General features: G+C 39.9%; 1 protein-coding gene across 6 annotated transcripts in view; it reads left to right on the top strand.

Moving 5' to 3' along the window:
- Window positions 1-14,760, top strand: part of NTRK2 (neurotrophic receptor tyrosine kinase 2) — a 379,702-nt gene that overhangs the window by 18,568 nt on the left and 346,374 nt on the right. For 4 of the 6 annotated variants that reach the window (XM_073670937.1, XM_073670934.1, XM_073670935.1 and 1 more), the window contains exons 4-7: window positions 1,936-2,007; window positions 7,823-7,891; window positions 13,170-13,321; window positions 13,616-13,690. In XM_073670937.1, the coding sequence (XP_073527038.1) occupies window positions 1,936-2,007; window positions 7,823-7,891; window positions 13,170-13,321; window positions 13,616-13,690 (368 nt within the window). The remainder of the gene's footprint in view (window positions 1-1,935; window positions 2,008-7,822; window positions 7,892-13,169; window positions 13,322-13,615; window positions 13,691-14,760) is intronic. The other 2 variants (XM_073670939.1, XM_073670938.1) reach the window with 1 other exon arrangement.

Raw genomic sequence — 14,760 nt, forward strand, 5'->3', positions numbered from 1 at the left:
TCAGCTTGAGGTCACGAGCAGATGGCCGGACATTCTCCTTCAGGATTTTTTTGTGGACAGCAGAATTCATGGTTCCATTTACCACAGCAAGTCTTCTAGGTCCTGAAGCCGCAAAACAGGCCCAGATCATCACACTACCACCACCATATTTTACTGTTGGTATGATATTCCTTTTCTCAAATGCTGTGTGACTTCTGCGCCAGATGTAATGGGACATACATCTTACAAAAAGTTAAACTTGTCTCTTCAGTCTACAGAAAGTCTTGGTGATCATCAAGATGTTTTCTGGCAAAACTGAGATGAGCCTTTATGTTATTTTTACTCAGCAGTGGTTTTCGTCTTGGAAATCTGCCATGCATGCCATTTTTGCCCAGTCTCTTTCTTATGGTGGAGTCATGAACACTGACCTTAACTGAGGCAAGTGTGGCCTGCAGTTCTTTGGATGTTGTTGTGGGGTCTTTTGTGACCTCTTGGATGAGTCGTCACTGCCCTCTTGGGGTAATTTTGGTCGGCCGGCCACTCCTGGGAATTTTCACCACTGTTCCATGTTTTCACTATTTGTGGATAATGGCTCTCACTGTGGCTCGCTTGAGTCCCAAAGCTTTAGAAATGGCTTTAAAACCTTTTTCCAGATTGATAGATCTCAGTTATTTTGTTTCTCATTTGTCCCTGAATTTCTTTGGATCGCAGCATGATGTCTAGCTTTTCAGGATCTTGTGGTCTGCTTCACTTTGTCATGCAGGTCCTATTTAGTTGATTTCTTGATTGAGAACAAGTGTGTCAGTAATCAGGCCTGTGCGTGGCTGGGGAACTTGAACTCAGATTCCCAAAGGTGTGATAAACCACAGTTACTTTATGTTTTACGGGAGAGGGGCAATAACTTTTTCACACAGGGCCCTGAAAGTATGAATTTCTTTTTCCCTTAATAATAAAGACCTTCATTTAAAAACGGCATTTTTTTTGTTTCCTTCTGTTATCTTTGTCTAATATTTTAATTAGTTTTGTGATCTGAAATAGTTAAGTGTGACAAACATGCAAAATAATTAGAAATCAGTAAGGGGGCAAACACTTTTTCACACAACTGTAGATGGAAACATATCATAATGACCTTTCTATACTTTGCTAGTAGCAGGTCCAATCAGATGCCCTAGATATACAGTGGCATATAAAAGTTTGGGCGCCCCTGGTCAAAATTACTGTTATTGTGAACAGTTAAGCAAATTGAAGATGAAATGATCTCTAAAAGGTCTAAAGTTAAAGCTGACAAATACAAATACAAAGGAAATGTGTCAACTTTATCTTTAGCCCTTTTAGAGATCATTTCATCTTCAACTGGCTTAACTGTTCATAATAACAGTAATTTTGACCAGGGGTGCCCAAACTTTTACATGCCACTATATAGGCCCCAAATCTCGAAAGTGTTTTTGCACGAATACTGGTGTTAAACAACATCAAAAGTCTCAACATTTTTTTGTGACACGAAGTTTCGCAAAACATTTGTGACTTATACCAGCTTCGGCCAGCTCCCCCAAAGTGGGCTGAGTTGTGGCATAACGTTCGACAGAAATGTTACTGCAGTCTCTGACTGGAGTAAGATTTCCTCCGAGTCACGCGGAGGCACACACCAGTAATAAGATGAGCCTAAATCATTAAGTGGTTTACGCCTCTTAATGAATTAGCCTCATCTTACTTCTTTACGCCCCTCATTAAGAATGGTGCTCGCAACACCAATTTTAATGACTCGGGCCCATGGTTTTCATCTTGCAAAATGAAATATAATATATGCATATTTAAGCAAATTTGTGGGTAAAGAAAGAAAACTCTATTTTGTCTGTGAGCCCAGTTGAGCTAATAACCTTATCTAGTCTCAGGCTATTGAATCTTGGCAGCACACACTGTAATTCGTGGACCTTTGAATTGAATGCTTTATTTCAGAACTGTGGTGGACTCGGGACTGAAATTAGTATCTCGCCAGGCATTCCGGAAGAACCTCAAACTTACTTACATGTAAGCAATTCTTTCTTATACAAATGCTTCTGTACAAATAAAGAGGATAATCCACTCCACATATATATTATCCTAGTTATTTGACTCTCTACAACACAATATGTGATGAAATGACTGGGAGTCAGGAAGGAATGTAGTATAGGAGATGCAAAGATAGCAGAACACCAGGGATGGGTTCTACCATCGGCCGGAAGGGAGCAATAGGCCTATCTGTTACTTAACAAGATACCAGAATTATGAATAGCACATGGTAAATGGGGGCCCTGTACAGATTTTGCTTTGGGTCCAGAAGATTTAAGTTTGGTTTCTGGAATCAAGTACATGGATAGACATTAGGTTTGTCTACCTTTGGGGGCATACTCTTTTAATTTACCATTAAAATTTCCAAATAAGCGGCTGTAAAAGGAATAAATACTTAAAGGGGTTTTCCCACAAACAAAATACACTTTAATCAATAGATCTTGGATTAGAAATAAGTTTCACAATTGGATGTTTTAAAAAATATCCATGTGCTGAGATAATCTTATAAATGTGCCCCTGCTGTGTACTGTGTAATGGCTGTGTCTGACCGTACAGGAACATGGTCTGATCATACCACAGCTCCTGGGCAGGAGAGGAAGCAAAAGAGTATACAGACAGGACAACAGGGGATCACAGCGGATTCATTCTGTGAGGTAAACATTTCACTGACTGTTTAAAAACTTGTTTTACCTCACAGAAAGAATCAGCTGTGATCCTCTGCTGTCCTGTCTGTATACTCTTTTGCGTCCTCCCCTGCCCAGGAGCGGTGGTAAAGCCAACCATGTTCCTGCATGGTCGGACACATCCATTGCACAGGGGCACATTTATAAAATTATCTTGGGACAGGTACATTTTTATTTAACATATCCAATTATGGAACATAAATTTATTCTAAGATCTAATAATTAAAATGTACTTTGTTCGTGGGACAACCCCTTTAAATATGTCACCGGTCTATGACTTCAGCATAGTCATTCATTGCCAGCTTATAAGGACTGCTAAAATTTGGTTTCCCATAAGTTAGGGTGTGGGTTGTGTTTCACCATTAACTTATTGAAGGAGTTCTCCAGGAATATAAAAAAATAAATTTCATAAATACATTTCAAAAACCTCTAATTGGCAAATCACATATATTTTGTCTATGAAGGTAATCATTAAATTGAAGCCGTCTTATTAGGCAAATAGAAACATCTCCTAGAATTTTAATAGGACAGGTTCCTTTTGAGCATGTGCAAGAGGAAGCTCTGCTTCTCTGACCTGGAGATCACCTGTACCAGCTGTCTCCAGGTGACAGCTGCCACTCAGCATACAGAAAGACAGGGTGCACAGCAGTGTGAGCAGCTTTGTCTCAGATCTCAGCATCCCTGGTATCACCAGTATTAGATCAGAAAGACATGGTGGGTAGAGGATAAGCAACTTCATCTTACCTCAGTACTCCTGGTGTTTCCAGTATTAGATCAGAAAGACAGGGTGCACAGAAGTGTGAGCAGCCTATTCTTATCTCAGCACTAGAGATGAGCGGTGTTCGACTAGAACTGTTCGCCAATCTCAAATTCGAGCTGTTTTGGGCGGTGTTCGAGTTGTTCGACGAACCCGAACGATTTGCAAAAAATTCGGCTGTTCGAGGTTATGTTCGATAACTGTTCGTGCACCAAAAGCGTGTCCTGCATGTCTGGTGCTATTTAGAGCACCAATCATGCAGGGATTGCCTGCCACTCACTGTAATGCCACAGCCATGGTGGTTGTGGCATTACAGTGATTGCCCAAATCGATGGGAACAGTGCCAACAGTGAAACATGAAAAGCCGGCAATTCAGCAGTGGCATACACTGGTACCCGACAATTTAGAACCGAAAGAATAGAGCTTCACACATAGATTAGATAGATATAAACATGTCAGCCACATATATACGAAGTACAGTGAAAGTGCTGCTTACTGTACTTGTCATTTAGCGTAAAGGATTTATCAAAAAAAATAATAGTGTTTTCATGCACCGTCTCTTTAAAAAAGCCGGCCGGCAATTCAGCAGCGGTACCCGACAATTTATAACAGACAGAATAGAGCTTCACACATAGATTAGATAGATAGAAACATGTCAGTCACATATATATGAAGTACAGTGACAGTGTTGCTTACTGTACTTGTCATTTAGTGTAAAGGATTTATTAAAAAAAATAATAGTGTTTTCATGCACCGTCTCTTTAAGAAAGCCGGCCGGCAATTCAGCAGCGGTACCCGACAATTTATAACAGACAGAATAGAGCTTCACACATAGATTAGATAGATAGAAACATGTCAGTCACATATATATGAAGTACAGTGATAGTGTTGGTTACTGTACTTGTCATTTAGTATTAAAATAAAGGATTTATTATTAAAAAAATTGGCGTGGGGTTCCCCTTAATTTTAGGCTCTAGCGGAGGTTAAGCAGACAGCTGGGGCAGATGTTTGAAGCCTGGGAAGGGGGTAATACCCACGGAGCTTCCCAGGCTACTAATATCAGCCCCCAGCTGAATACATAGCCTTTACTAGCTATTAAAATGGGGGACCCCCCCAAAAAAATGACGTGGGGTCCCCCCTAATTTAATAGCTAGCAAAGGCTAGGCAGACAGCTGGGGGCTGATATTAATAGCCCAGGAAGGGAGCCATGAATATTGGCCCCCTCCCAGGCTAGAAACACCAGCCGTCAGCCGCCCCAGAAATGGCGCATTCATAGGATGCGCCAATTCTGGCACTTAGCCTCGCTCTTCCACGCTGCCCTGGTGCGGTGGCAGGGGGTAATAGGGCTGGGGTTGATGTCAGCTTATAATGCCAGCTGACATCAAGCCCAGGTTAGAAATGGAGAGGCGTCTATAAGACACCCCCATTACTAACCCCATAGTCAAAGTTAAAAAAAACACAAACACCCAGAATAAAGTCCTTTAATTGAAATAAAGACACAATTCTTTATTGTTCTAAATTAAACCATACTTACCATCACGCCCATTCCAGCTGAAGCCAACGATCTCCTGCAATAAAAATAAAATAAAAGAAAAATAATAAACCAACCTCATCCTTACCTTTCCATGGTTCCCACGACAGCTTCAGCTCTGCTACATCGAGATGACAGGCTGGACCGCAGCAGAACGCTGCCATCCAGCCTGTCATCCCGCAGACACTGAGATGACGCGCTGAAGCGCTGAGTGCAGGAGAATTCTCCCACGCTGTCAGTGACGTGCAGGAGGTGAGCTGAGTTCATTGGACATGAGCTCACCTTATGCACGTCACTGACAGCGTGGGAGAATTCTCCTGCACTCAGCGCTTCAGCGTGAGAATTTTCCCACGCTGTCAGTGACGTGCATGAGGTGCGCCGAGTTCATTGGACATGAACTCGTCTCATCTTTATGCCGTCACAGCCAGACACTGCAGAGCGCAAGCATGCCTGCGCTTCTCAGTGTCTGCGGGATGACAGGCTGGATGGCAGCGTTCTGCTGCGGTCCAGCCTGTCATCTCGATGTAGCAGAGCTGAAGCTGTCGTGGGAACCATGGAAAGGTAAGGATGAGGTTGCTTTATTATTTTTCTTTTATTGCAGGAGATCGTTGGCTTCAGCTGGAATGGGCGTGATGGTAAGTATGGTTTAATTTAGAACAATAAAGGATTGTGTCTTTATTTCAATTAAAGGACTTTATTCTGGGTGTTTGTGTTTTCTTTTAACTTTGACTATGGGGTTAGTAATGGGGGTGTCTTATAGACGCCTCTCCATTACTAACCTGGGCTTGATGTCAGCTGGCATTATAAGCTGACATCAACCCCAGCCCTATTACCCCCTGCCACCGCTACAGGGCAGCGTGGAAGAGCGAGGCTAAGTGCCAGAATTGGCGCATCCTATGAATGCGCCATTTCTGGGGCGGCTGACGGCTGGTGTTTCTAGCCTGGGAGGGGGCCAATATTCATGGCTCCCTTCCTGGGCTATTAATATCAGCCCCCAGCTGTCTGCCTAGCCTTTGCTAGCTATTAAATTAGGGGGGACCCCACGTCATTTTTTTGGGGGGGTCCCCCATTTTAATAGCTAGTAAAGGCTATGTATTCAGCTGGGGGCTCATATTAGTAGTCTGGGAAGCTCCGTGGGTATTACCCCCTTCCCAGGCTTCAAACATCTGCCCCAGCTGTCTGCTTAACCTCCGCTAGAGACTAAAATTAAGGGGAACCCCACGCCAATTTTTTTTAATAATAAATCCTTTATTTTAATACTAAATGACAAGTACAGTAACCAACACTATCACTGTACTTCATATATATGTGACTGACATGTTTCTATCTATCTAATCTATGTGTAAAGCTCTATTCTGTCTGTTATAAATTGTCGGGTACAGATGCTGAATTGCCGGCCGGCTTTTTTAAAGAGACAGTGCATGAAAACACTATTATATTTTTTAATAAATCCTTTACACTAAATGACAAGTACAGTAAGCAACACTGTCACTGTACTTCATATATATGTGACTGACATGTTTCTATCTATCTAATCTATGTGTGAGGCTCTATTCCTTCTTGTCTAAATTGTCGGGTACCGGTGTATGCCGCTGCTGAATTGCCGGCCGGCTTTTTTAAAGAAAGCGTCTTCTGAGCAGTTTGTCAGCTTTTGGACACCTTTGAAGGTGTTTTCTATGTGTTTCTATGTGTTTTTGTTTGCCTGCCATTGGTTTTAACGGTGTTCGACGGTGTTCTAAGGTGTTCGACGAACAGTTCGACGAACAGTTCCTCGAACATCCCGGTGTTCGACGAACCGAACCGAACCCGAACACTACGGGGGTGGCTCAACACTACTCAGCACCCCTATTATCTCCAGTATTAGATCAGAAAGACAAGGTACACAACATTGTGAACATCACCTTTTCATCTCATAGTGTCTCCACTATTAGATCAGACACAGAGTGGACAGCAGTATGAGCTGCCTCTTCTTATCTCAGCACCCCTAGTATCTCCAGTATTAGATCAGAAAGACAGGGTATATAGCATTGTGAACAGTACCTTTTTAACTCAGCACTCCTAGTATCTCCACTATTAGATCAGAAAGACAGGGTGGACAGCAGTGTGACCAGCATGTTTTTACATTAGCACCCCTGGTATCTTCAGTATTAGATCGGAAAGATAGGGTGGACAGCAGTATGAGCAGCCTTTTCTTACCTCAGCACCTTGGTGTCACCAGTATTAGATCAGAAAGATAGGGTGGACCCCAGTGTGGGCAGCCTCTTCTTACCTCAGCACCTTGGTGTCACCGGTATTAGATCAGAAAGACAGTGTGGATAGCAGTGTGAGCAGCCTCTTCTTACCTTAGCACCCCTAGCATCTCCAGCATTAAATTAGAAAGACAGGCATTGTTAACAGCACCTTTTTAACTCAGTGCGCCTGGTATTTCCAGTATTAGATCAGAAAATACACTGGGAACACATCTCCTTACACATGAAAGGAGGTGGTGGAGCTTTCTACTGCACATGCTCACAAGACAGGCTTCTGTCAGTACAATAAGATGGCAGCCATTTTAATGTTTTAGTGTAATAACCTCCCTAAACAAAACACGTGTAAATTGATAATTAAACGCATTTAGGAATTTATTTACAATGTAATTTTTTATTTATTTATTTTATTCCAAGAACCCCTTTATTGAATACTTTTGATGGTGATGTGTAGAGCAGAAATCAGGAATGTATTTTCCCTTAGTCAGTCATGTTTTCTATAAAATTTTGTGTGCCTTAATTATTTTTATCCGAAAACAATGGGCTAAAATCAACTTAACATTTGTCTTTTTTTCAGAGACCTCTCCAGAAATAAGCTGCCAACGTTAAGCAGAAAACTATTTCGCCACCTCTCCCTCACTCACCTGTAAGTTAGAATTTTTACATAATAAAGTTATTGTATTACTCTGCCCCATGGCTGATACTTAATTTCACCTATCTCCAGTAACATTTTCATATACGTTATGTGTAAATGATACATTTACTGAATATACCCTAGTCATTCAATACATACCGTATATCCTGTACATACAGACTTCACGTGCGGCAAGTTTTGCTAACAAATGAAGAGGTTTCATACAGCAACTAATAAGGTTGTTATTACTCTAATTTTTTCTATGCAGGATTAATAAATAAAAGATCTGTCTGTTTTTAATGGTCAACTTCATTTTTTTACACGTGACTTTGACCATTTTGCCAAAAGGTGACAATACCTGACCGTAGGATTTACACTGATAAAAGTACATTTCATATACAACATGTGGAAATCATCTTCCATTGTGTTTCCTAAACATACGCAGCATGCTACTTTCCCAGTGAAGCCTCATTTTAGGATGGGCCAAATGTGTCCAGAGAGCAGCTGCATTTTGATGTTACCCTTGCACAGCCAAAGTCCGCACTACTAGACTTTTAGATATCATTGTGCAATAATCTATTGCTTTAACCTATTGCAATGGGTATTGTATGTCCCATAACACTCTAAGCTGTGAGATATGCCAATTTCCATTCTGTATTATATTTCCTCAACTTCCTGAACTGTTGGGACAAATTAGGTCATAACGTTCCGGAATTTATATTTGCTTTGGCCTGTAACAACTTATTGTGGTGTGCCAAAAATGGACAGTGCTGCCCTTCAGTGCAACTTGTTAACTCCGTGAGCAATTTCAATGCTTCTGCCCAGGCGGCTAGTTCGTAATTGAAGAATGATGTTGAATACAGATACAGAATACATACTGATCTCTAGATAGGTTTAAAATATATTCTCACTATTTGCATGAATTTACTCTCCGTAATTGTAACATTTATAATGATGTTACATACCCTGCATGGATATTGTGGCATGCAGGTGGCCGGAAGTGGAGAGGTGATTGGTCTATGGCCTGACTGTGTCTGGATGTATCATCTATTAAATGTTCTTTTAAAATCGAAGTGTATATAGAATTTGGACAAATGTGTAGGGCTTTGGATAGTTCCTCTTAAAACTAACAACAGCTATCTTAATTAACAACTCATTGCTAAAGATGTGGACATGTTTGCACTAATTTTTCTAGTGGTTATATTAAAGAGGTTGTCCACTACTTTTGCGTTAATGACCTATTCCTAGGATAGGTCATCAATGTCTGATCGGCCGGGGTCCGACACCTGGCACCACTGCCGATCAACTGTTATCGGTGGCGGCGGCCACCGGCTAGAAATTCTCACTTGCCGAGCTGCTCCGCCTTCTGGTAGTGGCCACCGCAGGGCACTGCACATCTGCCTCCTATTCAAATCAATAGGAGGCAGTGGTCTAGTACCCAGCCAGAAGACGGAGCAGCTCCGCAAGAGAGTACATCCGGCCACCGGCTGCCACCATCACAGATAACAGCTGATTGGCCGATCAGATATTGATGACGTATCCTAAGGATAGGTCACCATCAATGTAAAAGTAGTGGACAACCTCTTTAAATGTAACACTAAGTAAATACTGTAGTCTTCAACAAAGCCTTCCTATACTGTTGTAGAGTCTGTATACATATCTGTCTCTTGTTTAGCCTCTGACATACACTGGCCAGCAGTTTCTACCCTTCTCTCAGTGTCAGAGATAACAAAGGGGAAAGAGGGGGTTTTACACAACAAATCAGAATGTGATTACAGAAGCTGAATTGCATCAGTATAGAAAGGGAAAAAAGCACACAACACAGGGAAAGGGAGAAGAGAACACACGGGTGGTGTATGTGCGTAAAGCGAAATCAAAGACGCCACAGCAGACTATGCAATGGAGGAATCACAGACTTCTCAGCATTGGTGTCTCTCATAAAAAAATGAAAAGAGACCCTTCCTGAGCTGGAAAAGGAGAAATCATTGTAGGAATGAAGCTGTGCTGCTACATAAGAGCTAGTAAATGCATCACCATCTTGAACACGTAGAATTCATTTTCCAGCCTGTATTACCGGGAGAGACACACGTACATCACAAAAGTTGGAAAGTAGGAGCAGGTTGCAAATTTGAATTAAATTGGGCTTGAAAATGAAGGAATGACTGATGATTGCAGGCTGAAACTAAGTGAATTGTTTTTAAGTCAAGGCACTAACTTATAGAAAAATGAAGTTCCATATTGTTCATGACACTTGTCTCAATTAGTTATCTACCCCCCCTTCTTCCCTTCTCTATCACTTACAATTATCCTAAATGATTTGTAGTTGTGTTGTAGCTTTGAGAGTTATTAGTCATTATCACTGATACGGCTGGATTTACATTATGAGTAGGAATGTTAATATGAATCACTTGGGAATGATGAACTGTTTTTAAGAGTCCTTTAACAACATCTCTGTGAAATTGTACACCAAGGCAAGATGGTTAAATGAACTAATCTTTAAAGTAATACAAAGTAGATTAAATGGAGAGCAAGATGCAAGGTCATCACAACATGGGAAATTAAGAGTAACCAAAATATAGATTACCCATTACTTATCAGGCTTCATTGTGTTGTGTTAACTACGTATTCTAGTGAATGAAGCTGCTCAATAACTGCGCTCACTGTTCCCATCCACGTTACCTCCTCTCAGTGATTGACGTCTGGTCCCTATTTTACCTTTAACAACATTGCCATAATTTATATTTCATGTCTTTAAAGTGATTGTTTATTTAACAGAACGTAATAAGGGCGGCTAATCTATACCGACATTTCTTCTATATCTGTTACAGTCTTACTAGAGATTGTGATATCATTTATAATTGTATTATGCACTTTTTATGCAACATACTGAATTAAAGATACACTGATTGTGTCCTTTATGAGATGTTAGTTTTATGGTACAGTCACTGTATGGCATCTTGGTTGTGCGAAACAACTATATTATATATCAACTTTATAGAATCCTGATTGATATACTGACTGTATGGTGTGCCTATTGTTTGATATGCTGACTATATGGTATCCTGATATTATGATATATTGACTATATAGTACCCTTATTGTTTGATGTATTGACTGTATGGTACGCTGAATGAATGGTATACTGATGATAAGATATACTGACTGTATGGTGTCCCAATTGTTTCATGTACTGTCTCTATGGTATGCTGACTATATGGCATCCTGATGATATGATATATTGACTGTATAGTACCCTTATTGTTTTAATATACTAACTGTATCGTATGCTGAATGAATGGTATCCTGACCATAAGATAAACTGACTTCATGGTATTCTGATTGTTTGATATACTAACTGTATGGTGTCCCAATTGTTTGATATACTGACTTTAAGGTTTCCTGATTATTTAATCTACTGACTATATGGTATGCTGACTATGTTGACTATATGGTATCCTGATGATATGATATATTGACTGTATAGTATTCCTATTGTTTGATATACTGACTGTATCGTACGCTGAGTGAATGGTATCCTGATGATAAGATATACTGACTTTATGGTATACCGATTGTTTGATATACCGACTGTATGGTATGCTGAGTGAATGGTATCTTGATGAGAGGTAGACACTGCGTCCAAAGTTCAATGTGCCAAAAGATGTGCTCCTTGCCTGCTGAAATCAGCCAAGCTCTCCACTCTACTGTCTCTGGCGATCCCATTGATAAAGAGTGGAATGGAGGTGAGCATTCCCAACCTCTGCTCCGTTCAGATGGGGCTCTTCAGATCTTCATTCTCAGGATCACTAGGGGTCCCAACAGTCGGTGCCCCAGGGAATGACTTGATTTCTTGGTACAAACCTGTTAATGTTATATGGTCACAGGCTACCTAGTGCACTGGCCAGGGCAAGATACAACAATATTTTACTTCCAAAGAGGTAGTTGTAAAGGACCCAACATCCATCTGTGCCCTTGTGAAGCTACACAGGCTGCTCGGGTTGTATGTTCGCTCCCGATCCTGATGATGATTATATATTATACTGACGGTACAGTTTCATGATTGTTTGATGCACTGACTTTATGCTGTCCAGATTGATATACTGACTATATGGTATGCTGACTAAATGGTATCCTGATGATATGGCTTACTGACTGTTAGTATCCTGATTGTATGGTGTCTTGATTGCATGGTATACTGACTGTATGATATCCTGATTGTATTGAATGAGACACTAATACTATGATATACTGATTGGATGATACGTTGGATAGTTTACTGATTAATTGACTACGATATTATGATTCTGTGGAATACTAATTGTATGATGTGATTGTATGATATACTGATTTTTTTTATAGTGATATTGTATACTGATTGTACAATTTACTGATTTAAAGTATGCTGATTGCTTGCTATATACACTAAATGAATACTAATTATCATGTAAAAAAAAAAAAAAAATAGAAACATAAAATACAATTTAAAGGTGATTTAAAATATTAAGTCACCTTTAAATTATATTTTATGTTTCTATTTTATTTTATTTATTTTATGACTGATAGCATTCTGTTATCAGTGGTAGTTGATGTTTTTTTTTATAGTTATACCATTGACTGAAAAAAAATCCTGCTATATGCTGTGTATACATACTTTAGTTGTGTTGTGTAGTCCCCTTTTTAAATAAGTACTCTCATCTATATTTCTTTGTATTAAATGTGTATATATGCATGTAATGTAATGTGAGTGTATTAATATACTCACCTACAGCTGCTCTCTCTGGTGTCCAGCACCGTTCTTCTCCTCTTCTCAGTGATGTCACTGCAATTGCGGCTAGCCGGCTCCCTCTATACTTTGTGTGAGCTGGATATGCTCACATTGTAAAAGCTATTACTGGTGTGACCCGGAGAGTCTGCAGAAGGGTGGAGTCACTGAAAAGAGCAGAAGACCGGCGGTGGACACCAGAGAGAGCAGGGGTAGGTGAGTATATTAATACATTCATACTACATTACATGCATATACACACATTTAATGAAAAAATAAAGATGGGAGTGCTTCTCTAACTCCTGCATTATATCATTTTCTTGGAAAAGTTGGATGAAAACTAATATGGTTGACAAGATAGCTTCCAGAGGGAAGCGTCTAGCTTTTGTAGAATATTTATTGCCAAGTCTGCGAGAATGTTCGGTTAGGTTACATGTACCTCATACCTCACTAAAGGTACAAGAAGCCATTTCATTGTGAAAAATGTATTTTCAGGAAATGCTGATGTAAAATTATTTGTTCTTCAAGAATTCTAGGTAACAATCCATTCCAGTGTTCATGCGAAATAATGTGGATCAAAGTATTTCCAGAAACAAGTATCATAGACAAACACAACATGTTCTGCCTCAATGAAAAATACAAGAGTATACCTCTGAACAATATGCAGATCCCCAACTGTGGTAAGATGCTTTTGTCAGTGATTTTGTATTTTTCTGTTAGTCCAGTATAGCCCATGGGATTACATAAGGCTCATAAGAAACTAATCACTAATTGTCTGTCTATTCATCTGAATGGGGTTTGCAGAAATCCATGCACGTGCCGATGAAACAATCCCATTCAGACGTATTGGATGGACGGTATGTCATATGTGAACATCCATTAGGAGATCTCGAATTGTATTTGTTCTTATATGCATATAACATTTGTATTTCAAAATTGAGTAACTTTTGTTGTTAATCCTATATTTCATATAGGAAGAAAACAAAAGGAAAAAATTTCTGTCAACATTTATATGGCAAACAATATGGCCACCATAAAAGCATCTAAAGGTATTGACATCCAGCTTAGTCAGACTCCTAAAATCTGCCTAGTTATCCAGCGATACATACCCACCTCCTGCTTCTCAATTGGCAATGCTCTGCGCTTAGAAAACCCTATTCTCCCAAATTGCATAAGCTTGTGAAACTGTCTGATCACGTGCAACATGTGGAACTATTTGCCAAAGTGACATTACATCAAAGTAAACACACGTAGCGATTATAAATCACTGTGTCAGAAGATTATTATGTTTTAATGCACATTGGAAAGCTCTGTAAACACTATTAATGTAGAAGAAATGCATGCGATTGGATTTTCTGGAGGTACCGTATATATAATGTAATGCCATACTGGTCATGGGAATGTGAATATGTCGTGTGTTACTTACTCTATTATATATATTTGTCTACTCAAGGACACACCACATTGCGAAAATTATATCATTATATGAAGTGATGACCAAAATTCGAGTTTGGCAATTGCCTCGAATTTGGCCAGGAAATAAGATTGAGCTGGTAATGATTTAACCGTTGTATTAATTTCTATTTCATAAATCAATAGGACTCATGAAAATAAGCAACTTTGTAATATATCTTATCAGAGAGATCTGCTTCTTTCTCTGCCAGAATTGATCAGTTATTATCAAAATTCTCAATTCTGAGGTAAAATCTGTATTCAGTGAAGACTGACGTTCCCATTACTGAGAAAGGAGTTGGCGGCTGAGACTGATATAATTCTACTAGCTATTGAACCCGTTCTACACCCGGGTGGCGAGCATTTTTATTGGTACATTTCCGGCGCCATTTTTTTTTAAGACACTGTGTCTGCGAATTCGCATATACAGTGTCTTCAATAAAATGGTGCCGGATAGTGTGGTATGCGCATGCGGTGACTCTGGCACCATTTTATTTAAGTAATGTACTACAACATCAACATAGCAGTGCGCACACGGCGGCCATAGTGGTAATGGAGATGGGCGATGCATGCGCATTGCTATGTTGACATTGTAATACATTACTTAAGTAAATTGGCACCGAGTCAGCGCATACCACGTTATCTGGCGCCATTTTATTGAAGACAC

Source organism: Phyllobates terribilis, unplaced genomic scaffold (genome assembly GCF_046119375.1).
Source record: "Phyllobates terribilis strain yellow unplaced genomic scaffold, ASM4611937v1 Scaffold_1__5_contigs__length_1240528914, whole genome shotgun sequence".
Lineage (NCBI taxonomy): Eukaryota > Metazoa > Chordata > Amphibia > Anura > Dendrobatidae > Phyllobates > Phyllobates terribilis.